This window comes from Aphis gossypii, chromosome 2, assembly GCF_020184175.1.
Source record: "Aphis gossypii isolate Hap1 chromosome 2, ASM2018417v2, whole genome shotgun sequence".
Classification (NCBI taxonomy): domain Eukaryota; kingdom Metazoa; phylum Arthropoda; class Insecta; order Hemiptera; family Aphididae; genus Aphis; species Aphis gossypii.
Genome location: NC_065531.1, coordinates 10,360,468 through 10,372,564, shown reverse-complemented (window position 1 = coordinate 10,372,564; position 12,097 = coordinate 10,360,468). Strand labels below are relative to the sequence as shown.

Here is a 12,097-nt window from a genome sequence, read left to right as displayed (position 1 = left end):
TTTAACAATTCATATAATTAAAAACAAAATCACATACCTAGTCAATTATTAATATTTATATTATATGAAAGTGAATTCTTAACTAGAAAAAAAAGTATATCTTAATTTTTAAGGAAGAGAAATGAATCGGGTGATTTATGTGAGGTGGTAACTAACATTTTTTAGTAAATGTATTTTAATTTAATATTATTTTAAGCTCGTCAAAAAATCAAGTTTTCAATCTATTTTTAAGAGCATAAATATACCATCCTACCAAAAAAACTGATATTGAAACATAATTTTGAATTTAAATTAGATATAAATACTTAATTTCTATTTAAAGTTTGCTGCATAGTAAATAATTTTTGTTATATTCTCAATTGTTTGAATAATTTAATTATTAAAACTGTACTCATATTACCTAATATTTATTAGCTGGCGCGTTGTATAGGCAACTTTGATGCATCAGTGTGTAGGTGGTTTTTAACAGTATTCTCTATAGCAGCAGTTCCCAACCTGGGGTACGTGACATAATCTCAAGGGGTAAGCGAAATAATTATTTTTCATTTATTTATATTCTAAATTGATATTTAGGGTACGTGAAATAGTGGTGAGCGAGGTCAAGGGTTACGTGAATGAAAAAAGGTTGAGAACCGCTGCCCTATAGTAATCACTAATCGTTGTATAAAATATCTTTTAGGTTTTAGATTCTGTGCGAAGCAAATTTAATCATCGTTATAAAGTTATGTATACATTTTTTAACAAGTTATTCGAAACTATTCTAAAAGTTGCGTGTAGTATTTACCGTTTTCCTCGTGGCAGTTTTGATACTTCTCTGTTTATTTTTTTATGACGATATTTTTATACCCCATTTTAACAGATCATAAGTAATAATGTACCTGCACTATTTATTATTGTGTGGATTGTATAGTATATTATTATCAAGAGTGTATAATATTATATTGAATACCCAACATGTTATTATCTATGGATAATACATAAATAATCGAAGCACATTCAACGGCATCGAATTTCTAAAAGGATATAACAACAATTGAATAGAACTCTCGATGGATCAATTTCGACACGAACCGCTTAACATAATGGTTCTATAAATAATGACCACATAACACGAATAGGTACCTATATAGTATATACACAATACATGACAAGTAAACGTCCACGTGTTTACCAAAAAATCGAAATTGACTATCCGTGCGTGTTTTCAATACGTATCTAAAAAAAAACACTCAAACACGCTGTATACCACAATACTTGTGCACCTAATATTATAATATAAAAATCGTAGTAAAACACAAAAATGTATGCACACTGTAAGCAAACTGTGATTTGCACGCATGTCAGTAGTAAAATTAATTAACGGGTGATCGGTTCTAAATTATGTGTACACATCGACACGGGCGGAGAGGGAATTATAGTATTTATGCTCCAAAGTGAGCAGTTGAATTTTTAAAATAAAAGATTTCATAAAATACATTTTTAATACAATTTTAAGAAATAAATCTTTCAGCGCAGTATATAGGTAGATGTGTGCAAGTACATGCTGACGTACGAACAAACGTCGGTTTAGAGAAATACAAGACTGTACATCCAAATTTAAAATTATAACATAGTATTATAAGCCGAATCACACCGTAGCGTTTGCCGTGTAGGTATATAGGGTATTATTACCATGATTAAAGTAGGTATCTCGATATACGAATATTTTCGGATACCACCGTTAACACGATATAACTATCGGGGACTTACTCGTTGTGCGGTATGTCCTCCGCCTGGGCTCGGACGCCGGGCACCGGCGACACGACCGCAGCGACCAACAACACGAAGACGTGCGCGACGGCGACGACGGGACAACAACAACACGCGCCACCGGCGAAAAACATGGCGATTTGACCGGCGGTACGCACGCCAACTCGAACGCACACGACGGCGGCGACGGCCAAGTGTAAAACTCGCGCAAAACGATCAGACGGCAATGACGAAACGAAACGGACGTGTTTCCGGTGCGTAACCTGCAAACGGGAAACAAAAACAAAATCAAATCGGCTGACCGCGGTAACGGTTAATCGCGGGCGAAACGGCGACGGTCGCAGTGACACTCGTCGGCGCGCAACCAGGCGGCGGTGACAACGTCGTCGTCCATGGCGGCGGCGGCGGCGGATGTGTGTGCGGCGCCCGTGCGGTGTGTATACGCGATGCACGTCCGCGACGTCTACGCTCAAGTATATGAGTAGTAAAAGTATTATTATACGCGAAATCCGGCGGCGTGCCGGGGCGGCGACGGCGTCGCGATCGGGGTGCGGAGGCGGCACCGTCGTCGGGGGGGTCGGGGGCGGAAGCGGCGGCGGCGGAGGAGGCGTGGGCGGCGCGTGCGCCCTCCCTCGTCACTGCCGCCGGCTGAAAATTTCCTTTTATTATATTGATTCTGCAGACAGATGGGCGCACCCCCTCCCCCCGAGCGCCAAACACACGCCACGCACACACACACACACACACACACACACACAAACACGTATACATAAACGCGTGTGTAAATTGTAAGTATGATGCGCTTGTGTGTGTGTGTGTGTGTGTGTGTACACCGATCACCCAAAACCAAACCCTTCCCGCGGAGTTAACATGCCCGCGCACTCACCGCCCCCCGGGACGGGCCGCGTACGCGACTGAACGGAGGCAACGCGACAAATTGAACTCTGCGTGTACGACAAAATTCCTGTATACGTATATACTATATACTCGGCCAAGCGGGCGGTTGACAGCCATTGAGAGCGGAGTCGTAGACACGGCCACCGACTTCAGACAGTCGGAGGATAGGTATATTATATTATATGTACATTGGACGAAATCATAACGATACGGAAAATACAAAAACGAAGAACGCGAAAACATAAAAACAGAAACATGATTAAAACTCAACAACCGCGTATTTTTAACCCTGCCGTTAAAAAAACTTTTTTTCTTTTTATTTTAATCGCACCACCGTCCCTTTTGTGTGAATCTTTCGCATTAACGTGTATATTCGACTCAAACCGCAACCACCGGCGTCTAAAGAATATATTTTAACGGGTTCGCGTAGCGGTGACAGCTAGTCAAAGCGGGGAGCGTCTGAACGAGGGGAGAACACGCGTGTGATGATCACTTGAATGGACCGGCAGAACGCGTTTCAGCCAGACGTCCTCCCGTCCGACAGAAAAGTACGATTTGTCTGTCGGCTGTTCTCTACTACGCGTAGTATTCTGAATAATGAATTTCTTTTCGACACACACACACACATATTTATATACAAATATATATAATATATATATATGTATAATGTCGGAGATATAATAGTAGATCAACGTAGAAAGAGAGAGGGAGAGAAAGAGAGAATAAGACAAATGAATTAGCTGGAATACGATGACAGGCCGTATTATAAAGTATTTATACTCATAATGCCCTTGCGCCGAAACTCATGTTCTTCAGTTAAAAATAATAGATTGCAAAATGTTTTTCGACAATTGAATTTAAAAAAAAAAAGCAGCCCAATACTCAATAAATACCGTTTTATCTAGACATTTACATAGATAGGTATATCATGTATTATAAAATTAAAATCTAAAATTGTATTATTATTTTATTGACTGTTTAAAAATAATATAAACAAATCCTTAACATTTTAGCTTTTGTTTAAATAACTGTTTTAATTACAAATATAAATTAATCTGTGCAAGATATGAATGTATGACCTACTATTTATTGGCCAACACTTATTTATTACTTCGTGTATTTTTTTCATTATAGGTACTACTGCTTATAGAACTATTGGAACACCTCAAAAGATACAATAAACCAGAAAAATACTTATAAGAGAAAGTATATTACATTTTCATACCTTAGCCATAACAGTTGAAGATTTTATCAATTTTTTACTACCAAATACTTTTAGTTAGTAAATGTTTGTGATTTTATAGAAATTTTTATTTCAAATTCATATCACGCTAAAAATTTAAATTATATACTTTTATAATTTTTATACAGATATTATAAGATCAAGTTATTTGGAATCTAGCAGTAAATCTTCATGAATCTTGAAATAGCAAATAACTGATTATCGAGATTTTTGGAAAATCATGATTTATAAAAATAAACCGAAATTTTCAATTATTTAAAAAAGCTCAAAATAGTCAAAATATTTTTAAAATTTTACCATGTATAAGGAATGATTATATAATTACTTGGTAAAAATGTCCAAGTTTCTACAGTTATTATTTTTTTTTAACTATACAAAATAAAGAAATCAATTTTGTCAAAAACTAGTTTAGCCGTTTAACGTAAAATAATGAAAACATTTTACTTTTGAGCACCCAAAAAGTTACCAACTAGATCTAATTTACTCTCAAAAACCATCTACCTACAATGTTAAAAATCAAATCATTTTTACTGTCTGAAAAGGTGATGATAGGCAGAAAAAACACACATCATTGTAAAATAATGTAATCGGTCAGCTCAAATATCAAAATCTAAAACATTTCTCAATTTTACAATTAATCATAATATTATAATGATTAAAAGTTAGAACTTTAAAAATTGTGATTGTTGCCTAATATAAATTATATACATGTGCAAAATCACAGAATCAGTAAAGAATTTCAAACATATTATAAATTATAATAGATTGGTAGATATAGGATGTGTTATAATTAATTTTTTTTAATGATAATATACCTAATATTTTTTTAATCAAAACGTTTTGGATATTTCAATAAGCCAATCATTCTATCAATTCTCCACTAGGAAAATCTATTTTTAAAACAACATCATAATATTACCTATTCATAAATCTTACCACATCTTAAACTATAATAATAAATTAATAAAAAACAATTAATAATAGTTAATACATATTATAAAAAGCATTGACTTTTAAAAATTACATCATTACTTTTTGGAGCGCATTCTAGTGGACAAGATAAATTCTGACTATATTTTTTCGCTCCGATCGGCGACCTTCCGGCATATAGCAATATTTCCGCCGGTTATGTTCGGCATCCTTCCTCTTTTGATTATATCTTTCGGAATGTGATAAGTACCAAGTCTGGTATCTACGGAGCCGCTATCTTCAAACACTTAATAAATAATAATTTATGATTTTTTTTTTTTTAATTTTTCAATGAAATAATAAAATGGAAATAATATACAATTTAGACATTGTTTTAATAATTAATCTTTTAATTCATTCAATAATTTTGACGAAATGTTCTGTTAGGAATTTTGAAATCATTAAAGGAATCCCAATTAAAAGTAAGTTTAACCAGTTGATATTCCATACAATGTTGAATAATGTATACTAGACACCAATTATGATTGGTACCTACCTATTGTGTGAATAAAAATAATATAAATATAATGTCCTATATTTTAAATAACATTAAATGCAAAATTTGATGTGTGTGGTATTTACAATGTTACAACAGCCTTTGATACCTTTGTCTTTATTTTCTTCGAATTAAAAGTTGCTTTCATTATTATTTTATTAATATAATTATTAATTGATTAATTGTGGCAAGATAATTAATGTATGTAGGTACCTATTCCACTAATATAAAAATAAGATTTAGAAAAAGGCACTAAATAATTCTGAAAAATGAGTTTATACACTGATAGGTTTTGTTTATTGACCTTTTTTTTTTGGTCTATCGCGACAACCTTAAAAAACTCAAAAGGTCGATCACTAGTCTTTTAAAATTGGCCACCCCTGATAATATATTATATTTAATCATAATTTTTTTATAATTGTTATGAAATTGTTTTGTAGATGCCAAACTATATGCTTATGGCGAGGACTTTACATGTTTGGATGGCACTTTAACTATTCCTTTCTCATATATTAATGATGATTATTGTGATTGTATTGATTCAAGTGATGAACCAGGTACCTCGGCATGTCCAAATGGCACATTTTACTGTACAAATAAAGGACATTTTCCTCTTGTTGTGCCGTCATCACGTGTAAATGATGGAATTTGTGGTATAATATTTTATTATTTAATATAATATTATATACAGAATATAATCTCTTTTAGGTTTTACACATACACCATGTATTGATTATTAAACATTAATACCTACTTTATATATATCATAAATTATACTACTTGTATAATTTATCATCTATAAATTATAATACATAATTATTTGGATTTTAGGATTACCTACTACAATATTAATATTACATAAATTACAAATACCTATAGCAAATATAATGACTGATTTAAACTTTTGTTCTTGAAAATTATATTTAAAATATAAATTTTATCTGAATACTATTTAAATTGAATTAAATAATTATTAAACATTTAATCTGAATAAAACATAGTAAAATAATTTTTAAATACATAATTATTTTAAGATTTTATTATTTATTATTAAAATTTAACTTATAAAAGCTCTTATTCAAAAATATAATCAAACTTAATCCTTTTAAAATATGCAATATGCAACTACAATCCAAGTGACGTATTATTTAAACATACACAAATATATTATATTAGTATTTTAATTTTATTTACTTTTACTTTAATACTTGATCAATCAAGAACTATATAATCATTATAATGTGTATTCCATTTTAAATAGATTGTTGTGATGGGTCCGATGAATGGGCTAATAATGTCCAAAAAGATGCTTGTCCAAACACATGTAAAAATCTTAGCCACGCATCTAGAATTGAAGCAAAGAAAATAGATGATTTGTTTGCTCTTGGATTTGAAATAAGAAAACAACTTATTGCTAAAGGCAAATATCTCCTATCACAAAAACAGGTCAGACATTTTATATATATTATACTCATTGCAACCAATATCCAATATAAATGCAGTTTCCTTTATCCTCACAGTCCTACCCACAATTAAAAAATTAAAAATTTGTTTATGATTTTAATTAATATTAATTAATATGATATTATTTCAAAATCATATACAATTTATTACATTTACTAAAATTTTACTTGAAATATTAAAGTAAACAAAAATTTGAAAAAGTTGATAAATTGAAACAAAATGATTATTTGGCTAATAATTATACATTATAAAAAAAAAAAAAATGAGAAATCCCATTTAAAAAATAATATTTAGTCCCCCTATTATATGTTATTGTACAAAAAATAATAACAAAAAGGCTTTATTAATTATCAGTTACAGGTTGGTATAGGTACCTACAAACTATAATAATTTAAGTATAGAAATAACTTAGCAACAGATTTTTAATTTTTAATTCATCACAACTTGAAAATCTTGTATAATTATGAACAAATGTGATTGTAAAACCCAAATTTGTAATCATAATAATGTTTATATACAACCACCGAGAGGTAAATCGTTTGCGAAACATGGAATTTATATTCGTTCAGATATTCCTATGCAGTACAAAACCGAACAAAAGATATCTTTTAAAAACCAACCAATTAATGAATTAATAAAGATTAATTCATCTTCAAAAAGTAACTGCATTGAAGATAATTTAAAATTTGGTTTTCAATGTCCATCAGAAACAATTCAGCAATCCAGTTATAAAAAATGGATAATTTCAGATAAGTTAGTAATTAAAAAACCAAGAGACTGTTATAATTTAATTGGATGTGGTTCAATGAATTTAAATACTACTAAGCAAATTGACTTTCAAAGAAAGAATATTACCCCACAAAGTAAAGAGTTCATAATAGAGTTATTTAATTTATTAACTTTAATAAAGCTAAAATAATACAATTTGAATAAATAGGTAAACACTATGAAAAACCTTGTAATATTTTTAAGTTAAATACCCCAACTGAAGTTCAATCAACAACTTATCAAACATCTTATAAAGATTCTAAAATAGAAAAAAACAATGTTGACATGTTCAAACCTAAAAGTACTTACATGGCTCCATCAAAAAAAATGGAAACAATGACAACAAATAATTTATATTATAAATATTGGGCCAATAATTCAAATAATTCAACTATAAAAATTAGGAACAGTTGTGAAACAAAAAAACCAATGGATTATCAAACTACATACAATCATTACTATACTGAACCAGGAACATATACTAAAGAAATTACATTTTCATCAAATGATGATTTATGTATAAAAGAGTGTTGTGATTAAAAATAAATCAATAAATATTCTAACGCATTAAAATAATGGTATTTTGAATTGTATTTTATAATATTATTAATAATAAGTAAGGTCTAAAAGGATAGAATATTTAAATGTAGGAAGATTCAAATATGAGTTAATTATATAACAGTGATCAATCATACATTTATTAGGACTTTTTGAAGACTCATAAGCTAAGTGCATTAAATAAATAGTTAGAGCTTTAATTTTTGGCAAGTCTGGAGGCAGTGTAAAGAGAAATAGAACAAGTAAAATAATAAAATAGTAAATCAAATACTATAGATTTACTATCTATTCTACAATATTTAACTTAAGTCTATATTATAAAAGTGAAGGAAGTAAGCATTAGTTGAATCATTGATAAGTTATTGTATAAATCTGGAGTTAAAACTAATTTTTACTAGCTAAGATTGTCAAATCTAATAAATAGAAAACAGGTGATTAGAAGAGGATCGAAATTGTTTTTGAATATTCAAAGCATATACATGCAAAGGAAAAAAACGTCTTAGAACTCCTTCTAAAATAGATGAGTCTGTGACACTATATTAAAACATATTAATAGAAATATAGGTATAAATTAAAAGACAAAAGACGAGACCACATTAACATTACTTCTCTGCAGCATAATTTATTCAATCAAAATCACATATCAGCAGTTTGGAGAAAAATCTTGTTATTTTTTTTTATTGAAAATAATTAATTTATTAGTATTATTTATCTGATATTTGTAACTGAGTGATAAGCAAGATCTAAAGAACAACATAACATTTATCTGCATTAAGCTCTACAAAAAAAAAATAGTCTAATTGAGTTAAATATATATGACAAGGTTATTGAACTCACATTGTAATAGGACAGATGCATTAAAGGCAAACATAATCGAGTAAAAGATTTTTAAATAATTTACCTCAAGGAAGTATCAGTTTGTAAAATTTGTTAGATACTATTAATAAAGAAAGCAAATAGTAAAATCAAAAGGTTTCTGTATTTGATGTTACCTGAAATTAAAGTCAAAATTATAGACTTAAACCGTACATTTTCACCCACTTTTGCTTATCCAACAATCATGATTTGAATCAAGACAAATTTAATTTGCTAAAATTCAATTTATAGAGTATTTCTTGGAGAATGTTGATTATTTTATTTTATTTTATTGTCAATTAAAATATTTGTGAAATAAGTAAAAAATAACATTTTTAACAGCCTCTAAAATAAAATTATAAAGAATAATAAGGTACATGACAACAAAACAACCAGGTCTCAATCCACATTAATTGTCAAATAGAATAGAAATTGAGCAATAATGTTAAAATACTGTGAGATCAATCATCAATGAATTAAATAATCTTATATTAAAATGATGTCTTCATGACTAAAATTTGAAGAAAAAAATTGATAGCCCCAAAAAATAAAGTAGATAATTCATAATTATTATTATTTTTAAATATTAACAAATTAATCACAATAAATGTGTTAAGAGGACGTTACACCCGCATGTATTTACTACTTTTTGAAATCTTAAATAATATTTTGATTACAGTTGTTACTAATATAAAACAATTTTATAAATACTATCAATTTCTTTTGTTCTTTAGGATAAAATTATCCCCCTCATGGCCAAAATAAAAGATGCCCAGTTTAAAAGAAGTATTTTATTTAATGACAAAGAAGTAGCTAAAGAAAAGGAAGATAAAACAATAGAAGAGGAAAAATCAAATCAACAAAATAAAGCTATCAAAATATTTAATGAAATTGATACTAACAAAAACAATAAGTACAATTATTTTAATACTTAAAGTCTAAATTATAATGTGTTAATAGAAAATTCATAAAAAATGTTGTTTAGAATTGAAGTGGAAGAAGTAATTGCTTATAGTATTTTTGATCAAAACAAAGATGGCGTGGTATCACAAGATGAAGTTAATGTAAGTTTAGTACATAAATTAAACTAATAACATACATATCAACAAAAGTAAAATATACCTAGTGTTTTAATTATTTAGTTATTGAATTAAATGATGTGTTTCATTTAAAATATTTATTATATTTCTATAGTATTTTATGGAAAATAAAAAGGAATTTGATCTAAAAGATTTTTTATCAAATGGCTGGAATCGTGTAAATCTTTTAATTTTTACAAAATCTTTTGATGAAAAACAACATCTAGATAAAAAAAATATCAAAAAGGAATTTCTAAATCAAGATTTTAATTATAATTCCGAGAATGAAACTGAAATATATAATATTGAAGATATTGAAGCTGTAAGACTTAATAAATTATTATATACTGAAAAAACCAAAATCATAATTGATGGTAATTTATTATATCTATACAATTTCTAAATATTTTTCATACTTTTAATCAATACATATTATATTAAAAATAATGTATAAAATATATAATCCAAGCAATTATAGAGCAATATAGAACAGCAGTTTCATTGTTACTCATTAAAGATATAATTTTGACAAAATATAGGTTAAAATTGTTCAAAATTGAATACAGTTAAACAGTTTGGATTTTAAATTATAAAACAATTTTTTTTTTGTTTTTCATGAAAATTATAGTATAGTGATCAGTATATACTCTAAATCAAGTATACCAAATTTTAAATATAAATTAGGCCAAAAATATTTAATAAAATAGTATGCAATTAATACAAAAAAATTAATTTGCCACTTAATTTTCCAATGAAACTGGTGGCTTGCACCCACCAAAATAATTTGAGGATGCAATTGACTTTCCCTCATAGATGAATATGTAACTTACATCATATATTTTGTACAAATTTATTTACAAATTTTTATTTCAGAATCAAAAAAAGCTCAAGTACTATTTAAAGAAGCTGACCAAACAGTAAAAGATCTTCAAAAACAACTATATGATGTACGGAAATCACTAAGTAAAAATTTTGGTTCTGAAGACGAATTTGCTGCTTTAGATGGACAGTGCTATGAACTGACTAATGATGAATACGTGTATAAATTGTGTCTATTTGAGAAGGTAAGACAAAGTATTTATATATATTTAAATTGCATCTAAGGCAATAGTTAGTATATTAAGTGGATGTTATTGAGTTTATTTGTTATAGATTACTCAAAGGCCAATAAAGGGAGGACCTGAAGTAATCTTGGGTGTCTGGAAAGGTTGGACAAACTTTATCAACGATGAACCTCAATACCACACCATGTTATATGATAGAGGACAATACTGTTTGAATCATTATCAAAGGTTTGCTTATGTAAGTTTTGTTACATGTAATATGTACAACCATTGGACCTATTGTTTTATGTACAAATATTATAACACATTTTTCATCGGATAGTATTATCAATACTATTATAATATGATATTAATATTGATCTCATATTATCATTTTAAAAACAGGTTCACCTGAGTTGTGGCTTAGAACCTAAACTTATATCGGTGTCAGAGCTTAATCGATGTGAATATATAATGGAATTTGAATTGCCCTCAGTATGTGTGATTCAAGATATTAAATACTTAAGAAAACTTGAACGTGAAGAATTATAACTGTCAATATATACTTAAACCATAATAAATTGTACAGAGTGATTTTTATTCCTCATTAACGTATAATTTGTAAACATGTTTGTAAAATAATGTACATAACAAGTATTAAAGATAGTACTATCGGGTACTACAATTAATACAAAAACCAGTCATAATATACCATACAATGTTACCTCTATTGTTAATAAAATAAAATTGTTAGTTAAATTACTTAAGTCAATTATGTTCTTTATTTTGATTTTATTATTAACAACTTCAAAAATATGTTAAAGGTGTTGGAGCCTTGGAGGTAGTATGTTTTTTATCTTCTGACAAGAAAATTTCTCATCCTTCTTGAAATCATCAAATTTGTATAGTTTTTTTTTTTTAATTTTTTAAACTTTTAACTTAATACAGGTTGTATTAGAATCTTCTTAAAAAAAAA

General features: G+C 28.6%; 3 protein-coding genes across 8 annotated transcripts in view; 2 read left to right on the top strand and 1 right to left on the bottom strand.

The window, feature by feature from the left end:
- Positions 1-2,236, bottom strand: part of LOC114121293 (voltage-dependent calcium channel subunit alpha-2/delta-3) — a 42,286-nt gene extending 40,050 nt beyond the window's left edge. For all 6 annotated transcript variants that reach the window (XM_027983550.2, XM_027983551.2, XM_027983552.2 and 3 more), the window contains exon 1: positions 1,750-2,236. In XM_027983550.2, the coding sequence (XP_027839351.2) occupies positions 1,750-1,883 (134 nt within the window). In that variant the 5' untranslated portion in view covers positions 1,884-2,236. The remainder of the gene's footprint in view (positions 1-1,749) is intronic.
- A 2,789-nt stretch (positions 2,237-5,025) lies between these two features.
- Positions 5,026-11,888, top strand: LOC114121291 (glucosidase 2 subunit beta-like). Its single transcript, XM_027983548.2, has 9 exons — positions 5,026-5,280; positions 5,795-6,007; positions 6,616-6,800; positions 9,734-9,912; positions 9,985-10,063; positions 10,194-10,452; positions 10,952-11,142; positions 11,231-11,380; positions 11,527-11,888. The coding sequence occupies exons 1-9, from the start codon at positions 5,163-5,165 to the stop codon at positions 11,671-11,673; spliced, it is 1,521 nt and encodes a 506-aa protein (XP_027839349.2). The 5' UTR covers positions 5,026-5,162; the 3' UTR covers positions 11,674-11,888.
- On the top strand, positions 7,226-8,162 carry LOC114121292 (uncharacterized). Its single transcript, XM_027983549.2, has 2 exons — positions 7,226-7,681; positions 7,756-8,162. Exons 1-2 carry the CDS (start codon positions 7,282-7,284, stop codon positions 8,124-8,126), a joined length of 771 nt encoding a protein of 256 aa, XP_027839350.1. The 5' UTR covers positions 7,226-7,281; the 3' UTR covers positions 8,127-8,162.
- Positions 11,889-12,097: the final 209 nt, after the last annotated feature.

Excerpts from the sequence above, each read along its gene's own strand:
- LOC114121292 (XM_027983549.2), top strand. The coding sequence starts at position 7,282 with ATGAACAAATGTGATTGTAAAACCCAAATTTGTAATCATAATAATGTT. Across the intron at positions 7,682-7,755 it reads AAAGAATATTACCCCACAAA|GTAAACACTATGAAAAACCT; the intron begins GTAAAGAGTTCA and ends TTGAATAAATAG.
- LOC114121291 (XM_027983548.2), top strand. The coding sequence starts at position 5,163 with ATGGAAATAATATACAATTTAGACATTGTTTTAATAATTAATCTTTTA. Across the intron at positions 5,281-5,794 it reads TAAAGGAATCCCAATTAAAA|ATGCCAAACTATATGCTTAT; the intron begins GTAAGTTTAACC and ends ATTGTTTTGTAG. Across the intron at positions 10,064-10,193 it reads TATCACAAGATGAAGTTAAT|TATTTTATGGAAAATAAAAA; the intron begins GTAAGTTTAGTA and ends ATATTTCTATAG.